Genomic DNA, 21,855 nt, shown 5'->3' with positions numbered 1-21,855 from the left:
GCACGAGCACGTACAGGCCGGCGTACGCCAGACTCGCCACCAGCGTCGCCACGCACGGGCCGACGCTGGCTGCGCACCAGGACAGCGGGCCTCCCCGGGTGGTCGCCACGCTTTCCATCTCCGGACGCCCTCCATTCGACCCAGGTCGTGTGTGGTCCAGCCCCCGGTCGTTGCTTAGTGACAGGGCGCCAAGCGGCTCGGTATACGGCTTGCGTCTCTTGGATCGGTGGGACCAGGCTTGTGTCAACCTTGGACATGGCGGTGGGTCGGAAGCTGGGCGAGCACGACGTGGCCATTTAATGTCTCTTTTCGTAGGGAAAATTAGCTATAACCCTCGAAGCTGACAGATTCGCCGGTAGTCAAAGCGAAGGTGGGATGATGAGCGTGGAACAAAACGACCAGCACGCTCGCGCGCGAATTTCTGCGGTTCAACTTCTTCGGCTCGTGCATCGTGACACGAGCCGCTCGGATTAGCGAGTAGCGCGTTACATTACAGTAAACGTGTGCATTCGTATGTGGCTTGTAATATCTCGACAGCCATGTCATAGCCCTACCTTGATTAAAATATTCCAACAAACATTCGCGCGTGGACAAGCCTGTGTGCATCTGCCTATTGGTGTGCATCTGCCTATTGATCCCCGTGCAAATGCGGGTATGGAGGAGGGTACGACCATTTCCTGGTTAGCGATTATAATCATAATTGTGCAATACTCCCGTATGGGTATGCGAGAAATGAGAGGGTATGAATCGATCATGATGGGAATGGCGGTTGTGATCATGATGACGCTGATGACGCCTTCAACAAATTTCATATGTCAGTGGTTCGGGGTAGCCGAAAAGGTTCTACTTCACGGCCTTCTGATATGCAAGAGGCCAGCCACGGTTCGGTTGTTCTTTATTATGCCTCCAACAAACATGTTTTGCTTCCACGTTTCCATGCGGAAGCAGTCACCGCGATAGGCAAAACCCCTGAACGGGCATGGGCGTTGTAGATTCCAGACAATCGAAGCATATTCTGTAATAGGTCGGATAAATGTTTTATATGTTCAGGTGATGCATTTTCTACTGACCGCATTAAACATCCCAGTTTCTTAATTGCTTTATTGTAAATGTAAGATCTGATGTAATTGTTACTCGAGTATTTGTAAGAAGACACGACGAATAGAGGCTGGTTGTTAATGTTAGAAGCGAAAACTAAGGAATTCCTTTTGGGGGTAATGATCATTCAAAGAATCTTTTTTTTTAAATAATAGTCATCTGCCATTCGACCACCATGTTTGTATTACAGATAGCAAGGTTTTTAAGTTTGCCTGATCACTTGAATTGCGTATTTCGTTATGCAGAATGAAGTCAACCTTAAAAAGCTTTACCTGTACGCGTATGTCGCTAACGACATCATTTAAAAATGCGACAAAGAGGAGCGGCCCTAATACTGATTCTTGCGGAATGCCTGAATCTACATTTGCAGTTGACGATGCTGTATCATTGAATAATACACATCGTTTTCGTAGTGACAAATAAGCTTCATTGCAGTTAGCTAAAGGGTCCGCTTTAAAATAGGATTTAGTTTAAGCAGCAATTTAGCGGGAGAGACCCCGACTAATGCTTTTTCGTAATATAAGAATATGAGAACTAACCAAGGAGGAAGCAAAAAATTACACCATCTTCCCGTGGGGAACCATGAGGAGGATGCGAAGCATCATGGGAGTTCCGTGTAGGTTCCATTGTGTTGCCGTTGTGTTGTTTCATTTATCGGAGCACAAATGGGAACGTAGTGTGAACCCCCCGTAGAGAAAGAGAAATGTAGAGAAGTGCAGAGACAGCGAAGAGACCGACACCCGCGTTACCTGATAGAACACCTCGTAGTTCTCGTCTTTCTTTATTGCGTGCTCACGCTCCTACACCGCTGTCCGCCCTCTTCGTCCTCTCCTCTGGTTGAGCTGCAACGCGCGTGGCGCTTCCCGCCACAGCTTTTCCAGGGGAAATTCAACATCCTACTCTAAAGTTTCCAGTTCGTCGTTTCCGTTGACGTTCAGCTTCGCGTGCCTTCGTTGTATCAGTAGCTTCGTGACATAGTTTGAATGAGTGAAGGACAAAATGCGCGTTCGTAGCACATGCTCCCGTCTCGGTTTTTAGCGCAGTGGGAAGAGCGCCACGTACCTCCCGCTGCGGCCAGAGAGTCGTGGGATCGAAACCAGGCGCCGCCTAACTATCTCTTTTTATAGTGTACTGCGCTGACGTCAGGCCTAATGCTGACGGGGCTGAAGAGACGCGCATGCGCAGTAGAGTGCGGACGGCGGACAAGAACGACAACAAGGAATGGAGGGACACAGCCCCGAGCATGAGATGCTTGGCATCTAAAAAAGGTTTTTAAGTAAAATCAAGATAGCACCTGAGTTAAGCCATGTTCGAATATCACGTATCCCCCAGGCATGGCCGCCTAAGTGGGGGTTGAAGCCGCCAATCAGCGGCTCGCATAGACACTAGCGGCAGTGTTCGCTCTAGTAAAGATTAGTATGAAACTGTAGTTTGAAAGATTAGTATGAAACTGTAGTTTGAACCTCCTTCGCAAATGTCATGTGCTTCGGATCAGCCATGAATGGAGTAGCAGCGCCTGGAGTAAGCTTGAGGGGGAGGTAGTGAGAGAGATGACGCCATAGCAGAGCGTGCTGCTATCCCCTCACACTTATCACCGCATTTTTCCCGCAGTTTTATTTCTATCTATAGGAAGCCACAATTATTCTCTGGGATTGATTTTCAGTTGAAGCTTTGTTTTTGTCTTTCTCAAACCGACCGCCACAGAAAAAAAGGGTCCGGCTGAGGTCGGCTAACATTGGATATGCAAAGCAAAAGCTAGGCTTTGGTTGAGTCTTGGTTTCGCTTGGTTAACCTTTGTTTTAGCTACATTGCCGACCACGCTTTAAAGCCATTCGGTTCCGTGCAACGCTCACAGAAGGAGGCCGGGCGAACGCGGCGTTCATTCATGGCGAACGCACCGTTCGACTTCGACGGGCGTGAGACGAGTCACGTTGCCCGAACCAACCCACCGCCGCATGCATGGGAGCCTGCGGGGGTGGTTGCTTGCCTCGGCCTCAGCGGCGGTGGCGACCGCTGTCGGCGCTAGCTGGCGCTAACAGCGGGCCCTTCGAATCACGCGATGCGTCTCGAGGGGTGTGACGCCGCGGGTGTGTCTCCGGTCAGAAGGTAATTTGCGAATCCTCCACGAAATGGGTGGACGAAAGTAGTAAAGCTTTTCTTTAAGAAAACATTCTCGCCGGGTAGGCTACGGGATAGGCTAACATCCTCAAGTGCTAGAAACAATCACCGCAGGCTACCTTCTCAAGCGCCGGAAACAAATACCGTTAACATAAATAACCGACAAAGTGGAGGGGAGCACAGCCCAGCAATAGCGTAGTGGTCGTCGCACCAGACGCGTATTCTGGAGGTCGTCGGTTCGGAACCCACCAGGTGGGAATTTTTTTCTCCACTTTCTTTCTTTCAGAAAAAGTATCTGTTTCAAGGAGAATAGATGTCCTACCCTGGAGGTCGTGGGTTCAGATCCCACCCGGCGGACATTTTGTCTCCCCTTTCTTTCTGTCTTTCCAAAATCTTCACCTGTTTCTATGACCTAACATATTCTCACCTTTGCTTTTCTAGGCATTCTTGACTGCCAACTTTTCTTCTGTATTACTTCACCGAGCCCCTCCTTTCCCATTCTGATTCGCTACATGCATAGCGAGGGCCTCTGTTCTGGCAGTCTTGGTGCCATAGGTAGCTTAAGAGGGTTCATGCTGGTCGACAACCCTGGACACGCCGTAGTCACTCGAGTCACGGTCCGGGGGTTAAAAAGAAGGTCCCCCTCAACCAGAGTAGTCCTAGTGGCGCTGGCTACCACCACCGAGTGCAGGAAACAAAAATACCTTAACTTAAATACCGGAGAAAGTGGAGGGGCAACAGCCAGGAAGCTAGCGTAGTGGTTATCGTACCAGACGCGTATTCTGGAGGTTGTGGGTTCGGATCGCACCGGGCTAGCATTTCTTCTCCACTTTGTCTTTCCAAATTTTTCATCTGTTTGTATGACCTACCACATTCTCCCCTTTGGTTTCCGAGGCATTCTTGACTGCCAACCTTATTTCTGTAATTATTTAACGAGCCTATCATTTCCCATTCTGGTTGGCTACATGTATAGCGAGGGCTTCTGCTCTGGCAGTCTTGGTGCCATAGGTAGCTTAAGAGGGTTCAACGCTTGTCGACCACTCTCGACATGTCGTAGACGCTCGAGTCACGGCCCGAGGGTTAAAAAGAAGGTCCCCCTCACCCCGGGTAGTCTGAGTGGCGCTGGCTACCACCACCAAGCGCAGGCAACAAAAATACCTTAGCATAAATACCCGAGAAAGTGGAAGGAAAATAGCCCCGCCGTTAGCGTATAGGTTATCGCATCAGGTGCATATTCTAAAGGTCGTGAGTTTGGATCCCAATTGGCGGGCATTTTTTCTCCACTTTATTTGTCTTTCCAAATTGCCCATCTGTTTCTATGACCTACAACACTCTCCCCTTTGCTTTCCGAAGCATTCTTGACTGCCAATCCTAATTTCTGCAAACATAAATACATAGATACGTACATACACACATACATCCATACATACATACACACACATACATACACACGTATAATCAGGGATCCCCACTGGCACACTGTTTATATAGGTAGTGGGTTGGAAGTCGCCTTGTTTAAACGCCAGCACTTGTCTCAGCGCACCACTTCCTCCAAGGTATTGTTTCTATATATACATATATATGCTAGGATTCAGTCTTTATTGGTACAGGTATAGATCTCGTTATTTAGATCTCGTATAGGAATTCACTTCTGAATGCAAGTATTAATTACACAGAACATGCCCATGTGTGTGACCTTCCCACGCGCGCTTACAAAAGTACAGTAACGACGGAATTTAATTTGCATAAATACAAGGCTTTGCACTTTATTTATTGAATATAATCTACGCGGGTTGGAATGCGTTTTGTTTGCTTTAGCATTTTGCTGTCGCTATTCGGCAAGGCTCAATACAGCTTTTTTTTTCATTTTTGGTTAAAAATATTGAATAAAAGCGTTTTCGCTCAATTGCGAGCTGAAAAAAAAAACGTCCGTAATTATGCGCATAAGGCGGAAAGTCGTTCAATTAACGGGACATCCAGCTTCCATTTTTCGAACGTCCATCACGTCGTTCGCGCTGTGACGAGGGACCGCAAGGGGCGGAGGCGTTCCCTCAGCGGTGGTGCCGTCGTTCGATCCGCTGGCGACAGCTTCCCGGAACACCGTGTTCCCGCTGCCCTCCACGCTGCCTGGGCCGGTTATGACCACAATCTTGGGCTTGTCCCTTGGGCTTGTCCCTGAGTCGCTGGAGGCGTACTTAGTTTTGATGATGTTGGAATGCGACAGCACCGCCATACTCGTGATGTCCCGGCGGACGCTGGGCGATACGGAGCTAGGGAGCGCGTTCCGTTTGACCAGGGTCATCTGGTAGTGCATGAACTCTGCGTGTCCCCGAGGCCCGTAGGTGTTCTCGGGCTCCATAGCGGCGTACAGGTCCTGTGTCAGAAAGCGGAGGGAAAGGAGGTTTACTTGAAGCCTACACTCTTAAAAAAAAGGTCGGGGCATGCACTAATGGAATACTAACAAGTTACTTGTCCTAGTATACACAGGGTACTTAGTAACTGGAGGTAGTAAATGTAGCACTTGTCAGAATTACTAACCGAACCAGGCAGTAAGCACCACTACCCCTCCTAGTAAAGTCCCAGCGATAGCACTCTTCTGAGCTACATGCGTTTACTAACTGGCCATGTACAACCTAGTCATAAGCACGACCTTCATCTAGTGCATACTGCTTCCTACACTCAGTTAATTTACTAACAATGCTGTTGTTAGTGGCAGAGCCTACGTACAAAACCGCGGTGTAGTAAGGTTCATAAGGAGATAGTAAATACGGCCGTTACTACCTTTTTACGACCTTTTTTATTAAGAGTGTAGGATATTTTCAAGACCCCGGCGAGCGTTCTCAGTGGAAGCTTATTGAACAGCACGAACGCCCCAGAGGAACTATAAAGTGAATAGTAAACAATGTATGTCTACCATAGAAGATAAATGTAGTGCATAGGCAGTTTTCCTACTTTTTATCTGTTCTCCCGTACTTCTTTTCCAAATTTGAAATGCTGCCTCGAAAGTGCCGATCCTTCCGGATGATTCTCCACGCGGCATCAGCAAATTGCGCTGTAACAACATATCGGTATGCACCCAGAGAGATGTTAACAGCTCGTCGTGGGCTTAACCTGCATCATTTATGCGACAGCAACCATAAAGTTTCCATGAAAGAAAACTCTAGCAAAAAATATAAATTTAAAGGCTAATAATACTAGCACCGAAACAGCAAGATTGAAAACCAGCTTGATGTCATTGCGGCATTTGGAGAAGCGACCACGGACAGCGCATGGTGTTTCCCGTTCAAACATGGTCCAGCTTCCGCTAAATCCCACCGTTCGCGCCTCCTTGTTTCCTGCTATAAATGTTACCCGGAGCCACGAATTTAATAGACCCTGCAAGGCGGTTTGACTAATTCTTTCGCGTCTAAAAGCACTGCGAATGCTATAAATATCTCCATCAGAAATCAGCACTGACTGATTTTTTCGTCACAGGAGTCGCGCATTCCGTTTCAGCTCAGCTTTTGCAGGTTTTCTTTAAAGTGGCTATCAAAAGCGTTTATTGTTCTAACTGAAAGAGAGCTGACCAAAAGCTCCTGAATTAATCGAACAGATTTAGGGGAAATCCCCAAGGTGGAGTAAGTTTCTGTGAAGGAATCTTTGACATCCACCAAAATGCAGCCATACGGCTACAAAGGAAAGCTATACAGTTTTCTCAGAAACTTCGCAGATGAAGATGAATTCGTCCTGGTCCAGGATTCAAACCCGGGACCACCGCTTAACTGGAGCAGTTTCTCTACCAACTGAGCTAACCTGGAGGCTAGTAGTTTGTAGCGCGTTTGAGAAAGTTGTATAGCTTTCCTTTGTAGCCGTGTGGCTACATTCGTGTGGATGTCAAACTTTCCTTCACAGAAACTTACTCCACCTTGGGGATTTCCCCAAAATCTGGTCCATTAACACCTGTCCTTCACTTCGAGTTGTTGATCAATTCGCTCTTGCGCTACAAACTACAAGCCTCCTGCATGGTTAGCTGAGTTGGTAGAACGACTGCTACGGTTAAGCGGTGGACCCGTATTCGAATCCTGGACCGGGACGAATTTTTCTTCATCTGCGAAGTTTCTGAGAAAGCTGTATAGCTTTCCTTTGTAGCCGCATGGCTGCATTTAGGTGGATGTCAAACTTTCCGTCACAGCTCCTGCATTGCTGTAATTACGTTTTTTGACGGCTGGAAAAACGCCAGGACGGGGAAATAGAAAACGAGATGAGCACGAAGCAGTAACTTTTAGCTGACCTACTTTGTGACCCCATATTCTAAGTTGGCTGTGTTTGTTGACCACGTTCGGAAAGCCTTAGAGCTATCGAAAGATGTTATGATAAGCGTTGTAGGGCCCCTTTATTTACCTGTGAGCTTACTCTTTCAATTTCATTTAAAGCGAACTTTCTTTGCAAAGATGGCTCTGGGGCATGTTTTTTGAGCGCATCTACGGAGTAATGTCGTGGACTGTAATGTTCAGTATGGAGGCTATGAAATTAACGGTGTAATCCGCCCCAGCATAGATCGCTTGTGTGCTCGACACTCAGCTGCCCCTGTAAAGATGGTTGTCCAAAATGTGTGTAGCAACCGAAGCCCCTTAGGGGCTGGGGTGGTGGCGTCTCCTGTCGTCGTCGTCGTCGTCATCGTCATACCTGTCGTCGTAACCTTCGTCTCATGTAATCACGGTACTAAAACACTGGGAAACTCATTTACGCCTCGCGCTAGAACGTAACGCGTACTAAAAAATTAAAGCCGTTCCATTCAATCTGAAAGCCATCGGAAGTGCACAGCAGTCATACGCCGTAATTGGTTGCAGCGCCGTTGTCCGCTCACTGCTGTCACCCAATGCATTTCAAATATCGCGCCTTCGCAGCGCTTGCGCGCCCCCTGCCTGAAACTTCGCCAGCGGGAGTTCTGTTGTTTTTGTGCTTGCTCCAATTTCGTATGCTGGAGCCATTTTGCTTCATTTCGAACGCGTAATTTTTTCTTGCGTGGCTGGAGCCTTTCTGCGGCATTTCGAACATGCCTTTTTTTTCCGTGGCTTGAGCCTTTCTGTGGCATTTCAAACGCTCCATTTTTTTCTTGCACGGATGGAGCCTTTCTTCGTCATTTGGAACGCGCCATTTTTTTTTCTTTCGGGGCCGCTTTTTTCGCGTACTATCGTAAAAACCAAACCGACGACCGTCCCTAACTAAATGAATGCGGGGCCTGCCCGGTTATATACACAGATTTTGCCTGAAATGTACTTGCACTTTTGTTCGCGCTAAATAACCCGGAGATGTATGACCAGCGGCACCGGTTCACGAGGTTCGAACGGTTATGACTATTTAAACCGCATTGCTTTCTATGTTTCAGCGTGACCCCCTAACGATGGTGCATCAGGCTGTACTAGGGTCCGTTATCTCGCAGCGCAGCCTGGTTCCGGCAGTCGCATCAACCGTTAGCGAGCTACGATGACAATGCAAGCCCTAAAGTTCTCTGAAATTAAAACGCGTACCGGGACACTCGTTTACGCCTCGTGCTAGAGCGCTTCGTAAGGCGCGCTAAAAAACACCGGTACACTCGTTTACGCCTTGCGCGCGTGAGAGAGAGAAGGAACTTTACTTGAGCCCAAACTGGTAGAAGGAAGGGGGTGACAGGGAGGAAGCCACCTAGCCTTAACCGCTAGATGGCGGCCATGAGCCCGCGGGCCCTAGCGGCATCTTCCGCTAGCTGGACGAGTAGTTGTTGTAAGTCGGGGTGAGAGCTGAGCAAGGCGGCCTCCCATTGCTCCTGAGTCCTTGATGTTTAATGTTCTATTAGGTGAACTAGGTTTCTGTGGGCATGCCCATATGATGTGCTGTAGGGTGGCTTTGTCTGCACACCACTTGCATCTGTCGGAATACGTGTCTGGGTAATATCGGTTGTAGAGAACAGAGTTGGGGAAGGTGTTCGACTGTATTCGTCTCCACGCAACCGACTGCCATCTGTTGAGGGAAAAGTGTGGTGCAGGGTACTTGAGGTGACTCAACGTGTAGTGGTGCGTAATCTCCCTGTACGTGGCCAGCCTGTCTCCGCTACCCGTGAACGTAGGCCCGATGTCTCCGTCGAGGTCAGCCTGGTAGCCGAAATCTCGGGCTGCTTCGTGAGCCAGTTCATTCCCCGGCAGGGACGAGTGCCTTGCGCGAGAGAGGTTCGTGCTTTAAGGACAAGAGACTTTTACAGCAAAGCTGTATACCTCTAGCCCCCAACAATTTTATCTCAGTTGGCAAAGGAGCCAATATCCAAGAATACACTTATACACGGCATGCATCGTCCCTCCCCAGGTTTCACGTTCGTGGAGATGGCCCGGGATTTTTTTTTTTCCAGAGTGAATTCCAACGCAACCTTGTATGTAGATATTCCTGCGAGAAAATGAGAAAACCATTCCCCGGACATTATCGGCACTGACGGTACTCACGTATTTGTTCTTCCCCAGCACACTGAAGATGAAGGCACCAATGAGCACCAAGACCACGCCCAGGACGCACAGTTGGAACACGCCCGTCCAGTCCAACAGCGACTGCGTCTTCAGAGACTGGCCCCCAGTGGACGCGGTCAGCGAGTAGAAGCCGATGATCTGCAGCAGTTGTTCTATTGAGCTCGCGCTTACAGCCAGTTAAGCACAACATGCGGAATCTTGCCTTGTTGGTGCATGAGTAACCTCTCCGCGAGTGACCCCGAAATAGCACTATTTATCGTAGCAATTTTTTGTCCTCCGATTTGATATATTGGACTGTCTCGCAGAGCTCAGCCTGCTAGGGTCAACGAATTCGTCGAAAAGTTCCACATCTCGTAAATAAGCAACAATGACAAAACGTCAAACCCAATCCCAATTTCTTTCCGTGTCCCCCCTCCCAAAAGAATACAACAAAAAAGGGGGGAAAACACCCGCAGCAGCAAAACTATGGCGGGTTTATAGCCAATTAGATATAAATGAAGCTGAGCAAGCACCCAAACAGTAAATTTCAGGAAAAAAAACAAAGTTGTCCCATAATAAAAACACCAAAATACATAAAAATGACGACACGAAGTGAGCACACGGGCACAACACTGCAGTTTTAAGAGGTCCTAAACTCTAACGCCCACAGGTGAAGAGGCAGTGTCCGTATTTCCGAATTCACGCAGTCTGTCTCCACTACACAGTCCGGCTACAGAGACCCACACCCCCAAGAGCAGCCCCGCCGCGCAGATCTGAGGATGAGCACAAGTTGTGAACTTCATCACAGGTAGAAACCACCCACAGCACCTTAAATTCCATTACAAGAGGCCGCAATTGAGGACCTACAATCACAATGACACGCACTAAACCACCAAACAACACACATGAGCGCGACACGTTAGGTATGTTATCGCTTACAAACTTGACGAGCTCGATGAGGATTTGCATGGCCAGAGAAATTTTGTCTTGGCTTGTTGCAGATGTGGAGTTTCCAGAGGCAAGGGGTGACATGTTTAAGTAGCGTGCTTTCCCCTGGAACCTCCACGTCTGAAAAAACCCCTGGAGATTTCTCGGGATAAAACATTAAACCCGGTTTCACTCTGTGTAAAATCTGCTGAAACCGCAGAGCTTTGGTGCTTTTCTCAACGGGCGCGCGACCGAACACAGCGGCGCTGTTGCCGCGCAAATTCAGCAGTTGCCGCAAAGTAATCGGCAGATAAGCGTCAATTCCGGGATTCTGCGTCTCCACTCACACACCGAGCTCGAAGAAGAAAACCCGCCCCTGCGAGAACACTGCGCCCTCTATTTGTACGACTGGGACCCGGTTTCTGCGAGGCCGGCGGCGGCAAGAGCAGTGCGCCCCCTATCGGTTGGTCTGCAAACCGCTTCAAGGCTGCCGTCGACTCTACCCCTGCTCATACCCCTGCGTGACGCACGACGTTCAGCAGACTTATGCAAGAAGCTCAAGTTCCAACAGCTCCGCTGTTGAAATACAGTAGCCCTGCGTGCTGCCCACAGGCTTCACCATCCATGGCAAGGACGGAAGTACGCTATTCGCTTGTGTCGTCTGTCTCATAGAGGGCACAGTCTACGCAAAGTACAGCCCAGCCTGCTTTACAAGGGTTGGGAATAATGATTGTGGTTTTTCCACAGAAATGCGTGTCTTAGCGCCTAAAAACTTACAAGGAGCACGATGGGGCAGATGTAGCGCCAGCATATGGGAAGGTAGCGCGGCACGGGCTTGTCCAGCATGAAGCTGATGTCGCTCAGCAGCCGGTCTCTGCCTGCAGCGATAAGGAATGGGGACAGAGCACGAGGAGCCTTTAGTACAACCGAAACGAAAGTCGATTTTCTAGTCGTCGTTATGACTCCAACGGGAGGTTACTAGTTACGATTATACTATTACGCATATAGTATTACGCATAGTTATCACGGCTCGCAAAAATAGGGACAAAGAACTTTTGCCAAGGCCGTTACCTTTGTATTTTTCTAGAATAATATGAACGGTTACAAGTTATCCATGTAGTTTTAAAAAACAGGAACAAACATCCCAGCTCGGGAAAATATAATGAGCGCCTTTGTGGTAAAGTACACAATTGTTGGAACGCAAAACGGTAATGGATGCATTTTGTCCTCCATACGTTGCTTTTGTGCGAGAGGAGAGTGAGAGAGAAGGGGAGGAGGTAGAGGAGAGGGAACCCCTATCGGGCTTTGTCACTGCGCGAGCATCATCTCCTCAGGTACAAATATCCGAACAGTCTTGAAACATACTGGCAGACAGATGGCGTTACAAAAAAGGAACTGGTGATTACCATACTCTCTAATGCGATATTTGGGCGCAGGAACACTACGTCGAGGCAGCGCTCACTCGTGGGATCTTTTGACGACAGCTACGGTGAGCCTCTGTGGCAGCGGCCCGAAGTGCGTCTCAGGAAGAGACCGTGAACTGCGCCTTAAGCGAACGTACATCATATTCACGCAAACGCGCCCCTCACGTTTTCGCCGCAGCATCGCGCCGTCGAGCGCCTCGTGCGGGCACAGAATACTGCCCCCTACCCTCCCCCACCACATACTTTCGGAGAGCGCTGGCTCGTGCCGCTACGGCAAACCGCCCTCCCCTCCCAATTTCGCGACACTCTCCTGCTTTCCTTTCTTTCATCGTTCGCTTTTTCTTTCACTAGTCGGTCCAGACCATCGTTTTGCTCGGTTACACCGACGACAGGCTCAGCACAGAGACGGCCGCCAAAACGCTGCCCCATAAAACACTGAGATAACGTCCCTAAAATACCTTAGGTAGCTTCAATCTGTGATGTCGCAGCATTTCGCCCTCACCCGCGCTCCTTCCCCCCCTTACAAAAATGTATTTTGAGTTTCAATTAGGTTCCTGTTGAGCATTTATCGAGTCAATAGAAACTTAATTCAAACTCATTTGGCTATTGAAATTTCTCATCGGAAAGGCAAAAGGATATGTATTGAGAAAACGCAACACAAAACCTATATATGGACACCAGTATATTGAAACCACTTCGAGAACCAATTGATAAAACTCATCGGGATGAAAGATATACCTTTGAAGGGCTGTTTTTTCAGCGCTGCCCACTGTATCAATGGAACTCTATAATAATAAGGCTACTAGGTTACTTTTCGGCTCTTTTATTCTACGTTCATATTTCTAATGAGTGCAGTCAATAAAAAGTGCAGCTCCACAGGGAGTGGGGCAAAGTGGAGCGTATACCACAGGAAGGACAATTGGAAGAGGGGTAAAAGAAGGGGTGATGTGGCGAAGTACTGCTCGGCAAGGCAGAGTGTGAGTTTGGATGATTCTCCGTGTGAAACCCTGCGAGTGGGTGAGTTAAGAATGGGTTTGGGGATATTTACGGCGGGCGAGGCAGTAGTGACTGACAACAACGTGGTAAGTTGTAAGTTTGTCCCTGGCAGATCTGGCCCCATGTTAGGGAACGAGGCTAGGTCCCGCTCGAATTGTAAGGCCTTGAGTGACAGCGTGGGCTGCCTCATCCCCGAGGCCGGCTTGAGCAGGTATCCAAATGAGTTGTTCCGGGTAGGTTGGGAAATTTTTAGCCTGGATATTGAGGGCGATTGGCGAGGTAAGAACACAAGCGAAATTTCGAACGGCCGTTTTAGAATCAGAGATTATAATCACGGGGTTGGCCTGTGCGACAGTGCCAGTGCTATTGCCTCCTATTCCACCTGTTCGGGGTGAAAGATGTTCACAGCGAGGGAATTGATGGGTGGGGTGTCTGAGTTGTTGATCACGGCTATAGAATATCTGCCATGGGGGCGGTATTCAGCAGCGTCAACGTAGTGATCTCTACGCGGATTGGAAGACGCTTTTTCAGTGCTCGTGCTTTGTGTGTTCTTCAGCACGCATTATATGTTGGATGCATATTGCGGGGTAGTGGCCGAACTATGAGTTGAGCGTGGCTGGCATGCGGAATGGGGACTTTTCGGCCTAAGGAGGTCGGGATATTAACGCCAAGCCTGTCAAAAATGCGTAACCCTGTTGGGGTAGTCGATAGACGGGTTTACACAAAGGTGCGCTTTTACCACCTCTTCCGCCGCGTTCTGCACCCGTAGATGTTGTAATCTGGCAGTGGAGTTGTGCAGGAACAGTTGCAACACCGGTTTTTAAGCTTTTCGAATTAGGCAATTGATTTTTTCAAGTTCAGTAGCGCTGGCGTGGAGAGAGAGAGGAATCACTTAGGCAAGTTGGCTAGGAAAGCGCGGTGGCCGCCTGCCGAAGGCTTGCGGTGACAGTGGCGGCTCTGTCAACCAGAAGTAGCTGCACCCCCGGTTGCGAGCTGCCAGCGCGTCCTCCCACTTCTCGACGCTGGAAATGGGGGGGGGGTTAAGAGGACAGGCCCACGTGGCGTTGGTTCCTGTGTCCAGGAAGTCAGAGGGGACAGTTGGGTGAAAGACCTCAGAGGGATAGATCTTGTGGATAGGGGAACGACTGGCGATGGAGTTGCTCTGAAGGAGTGTGCACAGGAATGTGTGCGCAAATAAGTGCGGTGGCGGGAGAGGCGGTAATGCTCCGTGACTTCTTGGTACGAGAGCAGTCGATCACGGGCCGACCGAGCACCGTGATAGGTAGCAGGATCGATACCAGCACGGCAGAGAGGTACGGAAAAAAGTACGTAATTCTGCTCACGACGAAGGCTTGGATCAAGCGGATCCTCTCCTTTTCTCACAAAACCCGACGCCGAGGGGTTATACCTTTTGTAAGACAAATTGTCTAAGTGACATGCTTGTTAAGTTGCGTGAGTAATTGTGCGTAATTTGCCCTATTTTGATGTATGAGAAGTTCGAGTATCTTGAGGGTGTGTACATCTGGGATCGGGTGATTATCAATGGAGATTCTAATACTGGGTGGTATTTTAGTGTCACGTTTTGGTGTCATGAGTAGTAGTTTCGATTTGGTTGGTGAATGCGTCAGTATAGCAAGTGTGGCTTCGTCCGCGTTTGTCTGCTTTAATTTGGAGCGTTTTTTGAATGAGAGCATCATTACCTCCAGCGACCCAGACGGTAACATCGTCCGCGTATTGACTAAGTTGGAATGTTTATTATGGCAAGATTAAAACGTAATGGCCATAGCGCCGCACCTTTGCGTATTCCCATGAATGAAAGAGGTATGATATGTGATGTAAGTTCAACAATCTGAATAAAGAAGCTTTGCGTTAAAAAACGTTAAAAAACAGCACCACAAGCCACCTGGACGACGTCATTATGTGCCTTCGTTCCAATGAAATCCTCATTTGGTGACAAGCCCACTTTGTGATACACCTCATTGTTTTCTCTTATTATTCATTGGGATATGGTTGTTCTTGTTGATTCGTTTCGGATGTATTCTGGAGTTAGTGCCATGTACAGGTGCCCCAAAAATTAAACGGAGCACGGGTTGTTGATTTTGCGGGGATTTATTTGCCATGTGCCTAGCCAGCAACATCTAAGTGACTTTTCAAGGAGGTCACTCTAAAGTAATACCGGGCCGGACATTTATATATGCTGGCAGCCGCGTAACATAGACATTATTTTGTCCCGTCGCTGTGCTACTTTATTTTGGGGGCACCTGTACAGATATGCCACACCATTGACAACTCCAAGTTCCGCGACGCAGTCTGCCAACAGTTGTCAAAACAATCAATATGGCGTCGCAAAACAGGTCCTCCTTCGGAGTTTTGCTTGCTGCCGTAGTAATATTGCTAGACTGCAGCGTTGATTCGCGTTGTTTTGACAAAGAAGAGCGCATGATTTCAACCGACGACCCCATCTTCATCGAGGTCAATAATCGGAGCGATGAAACGTCTAAACTAGGAAAACGTCTAAACTAGGAGCTCATGAGCGATAAGAGTAAACAAAAAGGCGAAACAGCACTTGGTTCTGTGTCGCAACCAGACTCTTCCGTTTTTAGGTGTGTTCTAAGCATGTCCGACAGTGAGAAAAAAAAGCATCACTACTGTCCACTTGCACATTGACCTGTGTGCAATGGTGATAACCTATTGTGTTTTCGTACGGCAGGTCGCCTTATCGCTTTCCGCCATTATATCTCTCTGAGATGGTTACAAACACAAGTATTTGTTTACATTCTACAGTTCTTAATGCCTCTATTAGCATAAATACAAGGGAGTCACTTTTTTAACATAGTAAGAATTATTTGTCGTTGTCAAAAGTAGGACATAAAAAGAACAATTTCCCTTCAAATGTCCGCCATTGGTACATAAACGCCATCATGAGTTTAGTCTTCCAGCAACACAACGTGCGTTTTTTTGCAATGGCTGCCTTGCAGCTCCTGCCTCCTTGCGGATGAATTATTGTAAGCAACCATAATTACCAACCTACTCTGCGATAGCCTTCAATCCGGTTACTGGTTCTTCTACCTTCACTGCAGCATAGGTGTTTCCATTGTGAAGCACCATTTAGACGATTGATTGATTGATTGATTGATTGATTGATTGATTGATTGATTGATTGATTGATTGATTGATTGATTGATTGATTGATTGATTGATTGATTGATTGATTGATTGATTGATTGTAGGGTTTAACGCGCCGACGCAACGCAGGCGATGAGGTGCACCCTAGTGGAGGATTCCGGATTAATTTTAACCACGTGGGGATCTTTAACGTGCGCGGAAGTCTCGTACACAAGGGCGCTTTTGCTTTTCGCCTCCATCAGAAAAGCGGCCGCCACGGCCGGGAATCGAACCCGCATCCTCGTGCTCAGCAGCACAATGCCTTAGCCACTGAGCCGCGGTGGGTACCATTTAGAGGAAAGCCTGGATGACGATGATGATTATACTTGGGGTGGAGATGATGAACGGCCCCATCTTTCCACCGCAGGCAACACTGTGACAGAAAGCCTTTATGATTATATTTGGGGTGGAGATGATGAACGGCCCCATCTTTTCCACCGCAGGCAATGCTCTGACAGAAAGCCTTTAGGGTGGCGTATACCGACTCACCGTAGGCGTAGACCACCGTGAGCAGCTGCACAAGTCCTACCCAAGGCAGCACATTTTCTCCGACGGTGCCTTCGATGAGGCCAAGCAGGTAGTAGCCTCCCTGTGCAAGGATAACCAAAACTCGTTCAGCGAGGGTCCTTCAAGAAGTGTGGTCGGAATAAAAAGTTACAGTCGATTAGACCACATTTAGTACGTAGCGAACAGGGTAGAATTATAGCATCATCCCTGAGTACATCCTAATTCCTACAACGCAAGCTACACAGCGCCTTTACAAACTTGGCAGTTGATGAATCATTTTTTTGTACATGTTTAACGCTGAAGAGTTTTGTGTCGGTTATCAAAGGCCGCTTCTGGTCAGAAAAGTGACCTAATATATCAGACCTTTGTGAAGAAATTTAGGTGGAAACATGTTGTGCATTGGCCGTTAAGCTATGAGAAGAAACAGTGCGCCAGGGTTTCGCTAATGAAGACCATTTGGATAATTATGAGTTAATCTTTGTTTAACCAATAAACGCGGGGGGAGGACGAATTCGTTGAGAGCGATGAGTAACTATGCGAATGCAGACGTAAACAAAGGCGATGTGAACAGAGAACGGCGGGGTTAACACCACGCATAATGTCTGGTAAGGCGGTAATACGAATAAAGTGGCCTCCTTGTAACGACGGTTTCCTCTATGTGCTGCAGTATATAACAATCATTTTCAACTCACTTGGAAGGTCAAAGGGATGCCAAGCAGGAAGCAGCAAACACAGCACACCAGCGCCGCCAGCTGCATATGCCTCTGCAGTGCGGGGTAGCTGTCCCGTAGGGAGCCCAGGTAGCCCTCAATAACGCATATCTGCGCGAGTACACATCGTTGCATGCTTCGAAACAAAGTGAGCAGCTTAGTACCGCGGCGCACGCAGACGTCGTGAACCTAATACTGTCGACTCCACAAATAAATTTATCATTATAAACTCGTGTGGCTAGAAGGTCATTTAGACAAAACATTTACGCTCAAAAAGGCCATAAGAAAAAACTCTCTTCAGTTTGAAGAATACTAGTCTTTGGTAAGTCACTTAGCCCTATTCCATCTACGAAAAAAAGTTGACCGAAGAAACGCAAAAACGTATGAAAAAAACCCAAATTCCACTCCTCGTGACGTAATACGGGCAGGATTAACACAATACGGGAAGCCGTGCAAGCATTGCCATAAGAGTGGGCTGCACGCGAGGATTCAAGTTATGCGATCTAAAGGAGCTAGAGGATGATTTACATTTGCTTGGTCAAATTTCGTCGCGGTGACTTTGTTCGGCTGCACCAACTCCACAAGCGAGATTCTGTGACGTCATTGAGAAATTGCCGAAAAGTGGGTGGGGGGCGCAACTGGTTCATTGGTTTGTCAATATGTAGATTAGTAACATTGGAGCTGTTGTAGAGGCCGTAAGTTCACCACTCAATGAAAAAAATACTGAGAAAAGGCCTAGTGCTCGCGAGCCCGTGCCTCGTAGCGACAGCCGAGTGTTTTCGGCACACGCATTGTCTTCAGAAAGAAAACACTGGCAAGAACATCGAGGACGGAGAAAATGGTGAGCACTCGTGAGCGCTTGCTTCGCAGCGTCCGCCGAGTTCCGGGCTCCCCAATTGGCTTTAGCAAAAAATTCCAGCGCTGTCGTCAGGCGCTAGCCCTAATGAAAAAAAAAAAAAAAAACGCCAGCACTAATGCTAAAGTTGAAAAGACTCCCTGCTTGGGAGAGGTCACCGGGGCCGCCGCAATCCCTAGAAGCCACAATGGACATTTGGAAACACGGCTACGAGTGTGCCAATCCTACCGCAGACGACTTGCAGATACCGCCACCGCTGCCTCAAGGCGATTACGAAGAGCTGGTAGCAGTCTACAATGCTGAGGATAACGTTTGCGTCCACCACTTGCCATGAAGACCATTTCCATGCATATGACGCCGATTCCTATACTCGGTGACAACTTAAGAACGGCACCGGAAACTGCCGCTGTGCTTTATCACCGTAACCGGATGTTTCTCCGCGCGGCGCAAGTAGGGCGTTACTGGGAATATTTTGAACATGACGTGAGCCATTCTCGTGATTTTTTGGACTTACTATGCTTATAAACGACTCCAGTGACGACAAACAGACTGCGTGAGACAAGGCAGACGGTATCACGCATTCATAGCAAACCCCTTTCAAAACGCGCGCGCACTGACGTCACGGGTTCGGCGCTTTGGCGGAGTGATACACTACATGAGGTGGTGCCGTTCTTCAGTTGTAGCCGAGTAAAGCACCGAACTAGGCAAATAAACAATGAGACAGGCTTAACTTTATGTCCGACAATGCTCGCCTGCAACAGCTTCGCCATTCAAGTCTTGGACGTGATTGAAATCTTACCTGAATTTTTTCTCTGCGTTTTGCATAAAACTGGCATCACTAGTTGTTGGGAAAAGCACTGTTTTTTTTACAATTAAACTTGTATTTTGTCATCACGGCCCCTTTCAGGGGGATTCACCAGATAAAATTCCTAAGGAACGTACTACATAAGCCACGGGCTTAAAAACCACCGTGCACCAATACGAAAAGCTTTACAAATACATATCAATTTTCGAAACCGCCTAGTTTGCCTATGTCAGAGCTATGTCTCTTCCGTCATGAAATAAAAAAAATAAATAAAAACACTTGCTTACTTGGCTGCTAGCACCACCTAGTGTAAACTGGATGATCCAAAATGTGCTTCGTGATTGTTTTTGATCTCATTAAAGGAGTGATGCATATCTAATAGAATCAAACTGTTCCGTTAGGAAGATTTCTGTGGACATGTAAAAATTTTCCGATCACTACTCGATGCGTTTTATGCACGTGGGCATGAAGCAGTAAGCCTCAAAGGATTGTGTTCAGGTGAGTCCCCCTTAAAGAACAGAAAATAAGAAAGAGAGTAATATAATTAGAGACCGTCTATGCTTCCGTAACGGCAAATTAGCGTTTGGTTGTACAAACAGCACTGTTTCAATACTGAATCCTCGCAAAAATGTGTCTAAGTTCATGAAAAATTGACAGAAATTGCCTGGGGGTGATGACTAATGCATTCGGAATATCGCCTTCCACAGCCTTGCTGATAGCTGAGTAGCTCTTAAATGGGTATAGGATTGGGGGAAAGTGTATTAACTTCAAGTTGCTATATTTTGCCGAACCTGCGATATTAAACGCCTATTTAAAAGTAGACTTTACTCATAAATGCTTATGATTTTCTTATTAACATTTTCGTTTTCTGTCGAAGACAATTCAAAAGTAGTGCTTTTTATCAGAATCGTACAAACTGCATAATATGAGTTATGACAAGTAGTTGCAAAAAGCAGTTATTTTTTGGTTTCGTGTTTTCGTTCACTCACGTGTGATCCAAAATTCAGGGCGAACAGGGTGAAGTAAAAGCCGGCACTCCGGATGCTCCTGTATTGCAGTCGACGGGTACCCTCCAGGTAGCCGACAAAGCCATAGTCGAGGCTACCTACGGCAACGAGCAAATAAACCTTATTTAGGCGTAGTTCTTTGAATCTCAGTGCTTATTCTTTCAGTGAAATCGCTCCACGCAGAGGACATGATTGCATGCTGAAGCCTGGATTCATGTACTCGCCACCACGCACAAGATCAACATCTGTTGGCCCCTTAAAGTAGGTACGCCCGGGGAACATGTTAGTCACGTTTTCGAAGACAGCGCCGCCAGGAGAACGTCTTTCCAGGTTATGGAAAGTGCTGGTGACCGCACGTAATGCGATTCAAGGGAAGTTGCTCAGCGAAAAATTGGGGACCTACGACGGGGTAATTTGATTGGTCTTGGTTCAAATGACGGGAATCTTCTGCGACAAAGGCTGGCCAAAAAAAGTGAAAATGTTTCGCAACGGCAGATGAGCCCGTAGAAAGATTTCAGGAAAGTGTTTGTAGATGACCCGCTCGATCGCGTACTTCAGATTTTTATTACTCCGTTCCTCACAGGTGTAGCCTGGGGATGACGTCAGCCTAATAAGCACTGACAGACAACCATGGGCGAGATTCCTTGCTTTATATTATTTAATGAAACCCAACCAGCCGCTGACGTCAGTATCTCACACACAGCAGTTCTGTAATTACCCGTCTATGCTACCATGCACTAACAAGCAGCGACCCGTCTATAGCTAGTCTATTTATAAACTAGGCAGCGAAGCGTGCAGTCGAGTACGTACGGGTGGTGACCACGTCGGCAACGTCCAGACCCGCTGACTCTGCAACGTGTCCGTACAGGCCGAACACGAGGACTATGCCGAGCAGGCTGAAGCTGAAGTCCGCCAGGTTCGCCGCCACAGAGTTGCTAGTTAGAAGAGACAAGGAGAATGGGTGGCACGCTTTGGAACAGGTCGAGAAACTGTCGAGAATAAACAAAGCGCCTGTCGTATACAGGGAAAACCGAACCCGCGACCTGTACATGCCACGTGCGCTGTTCTACAAAGATGGTAATAGAGCCGCTGACTTCCTACATTTCAACGATGGTCGAGATATTCGAGTACCGACGAACCACAGCCGACGCCACTGACGAAGTAGCGGCCGAGGTAACTCAGTTGGGGGAGCACAACGCGGCTAGCCGAGGAAGTGGGCTCGATTTCCGTTTACGCGTGCGGCTGATTTTTTCCCAATATTCTCAATTTTGGTCTTCTTCCTGCCCTTTGTACACATCAAACGAATATAAATGTATAATCAGGCTTTTTAAGAAACTTAGCCCGTCACACAAACACACGCAGGGAAGCACACGCATGCACGATCACGCAGCAGCACACTTAACGATTTATTCCTGCCATTATCACAAGTGCTTTCGTCATTTATTGTAAAAAAAAACGATTGGTGCAAGTGGTGCGCTCGGAGGTGAGCATATATTACTTGAAATTCTGCCAAACCCACCATAATTGATCGCTTTGTGCGTGCTAATTGTACGTCCCTTCCTCACCGGAATATGTTTGCCTGGAAGTCGTTGTAGCTGGCGAAGCAGGTCACGCTTCCGAGCGAGAGGCTCATGCTGTAGAACAGCTGACTAGAGGCCACGTGCCAAGTCTGCAGGAAGAGAAATACGCAAAGGCCGACATCGCAGATTACAAAAATGGGTGGCTGAGTTACGCAATATATCAAAACTACTAAACTCCCCACAGACTACAAGTATCAAGAACTGGTCACC

The 21,855-nt window shown here is 47.9% G+C and overlaps 1 protein-coding gene across 2 annotated transcripts in view; it reads right to left on the bottom strand.

Annotated features, from left to right (window-relative positions):
- Nucleotides 1-4,895: 4,895 nt before the first annotated feature.
- LOC144159048 (sodium- and chloride-dependent glycine transporter 1-like) overlaps nt 4,896-21,855 on the bottom strand; it is a 77,409-nt gene continuing 60,449 nt past the window's right edge. For both annotated transcript variants that reach the window (XM_077690293.1, XM_077690292.1), the window contains 8 exons: nt 21,631-21,734; nt 20,876-21,000; nt 20,048-20,163; nt 17,380-17,508; nt 16,670-16,769; nt 11,373-11,473; nt 9,669-9,827; nt 4,896-5,590 (listed from right to left, as the gene is read on the bottom strand). In XM_077690293.1, coding sequence (XP_077546419.1) covers nt 5,177-5,590; nt 9,669-9,827; nt 11,373-11,473; nt 16,670-16,769; nt 17,380-17,508; nt 20,048-20,163; nt 20,876-21,000; nt 21,631-21,734 — 1,248 coding nt within the window. In that variant the 3' untranslated portion in view covers nt 4,896-5,176. The remainder of the gene's footprint in view (nt 5,591-9,668; nt 9,828-11,372; nt 11,474-16,669; nt 16,770-17,379; nt 17,509-20,047; nt 20,164-20,875; nt 21,001-21,630; nt 21,735-21,855) is intronic.

The sequence above is a fragment of the Haemaphysalis longicornis genome, unplaced genomic scaffold (assembly GCF_048455015.1).
Source record: "Haemaphysalis longicornis isolate Haplotype H1 unplaced genomic scaffold, Haemaphysalis longicornis Haplotype H1 scaffold_10, whole genome shotgun sequence".
In the NCBI taxonomy this organism is placed as follows: Eukaryota; Metazoa; Arthropoda; class Arachnida; order Ixodida; family Ixodidae; genus Haemaphysalis; species Haemaphysalis longicornis.
The sequence above is the reverse complement of the archived record's forward strand: the minus strand, read 5'-3'. Positions and strand labels throughout refer to the sequence as shown.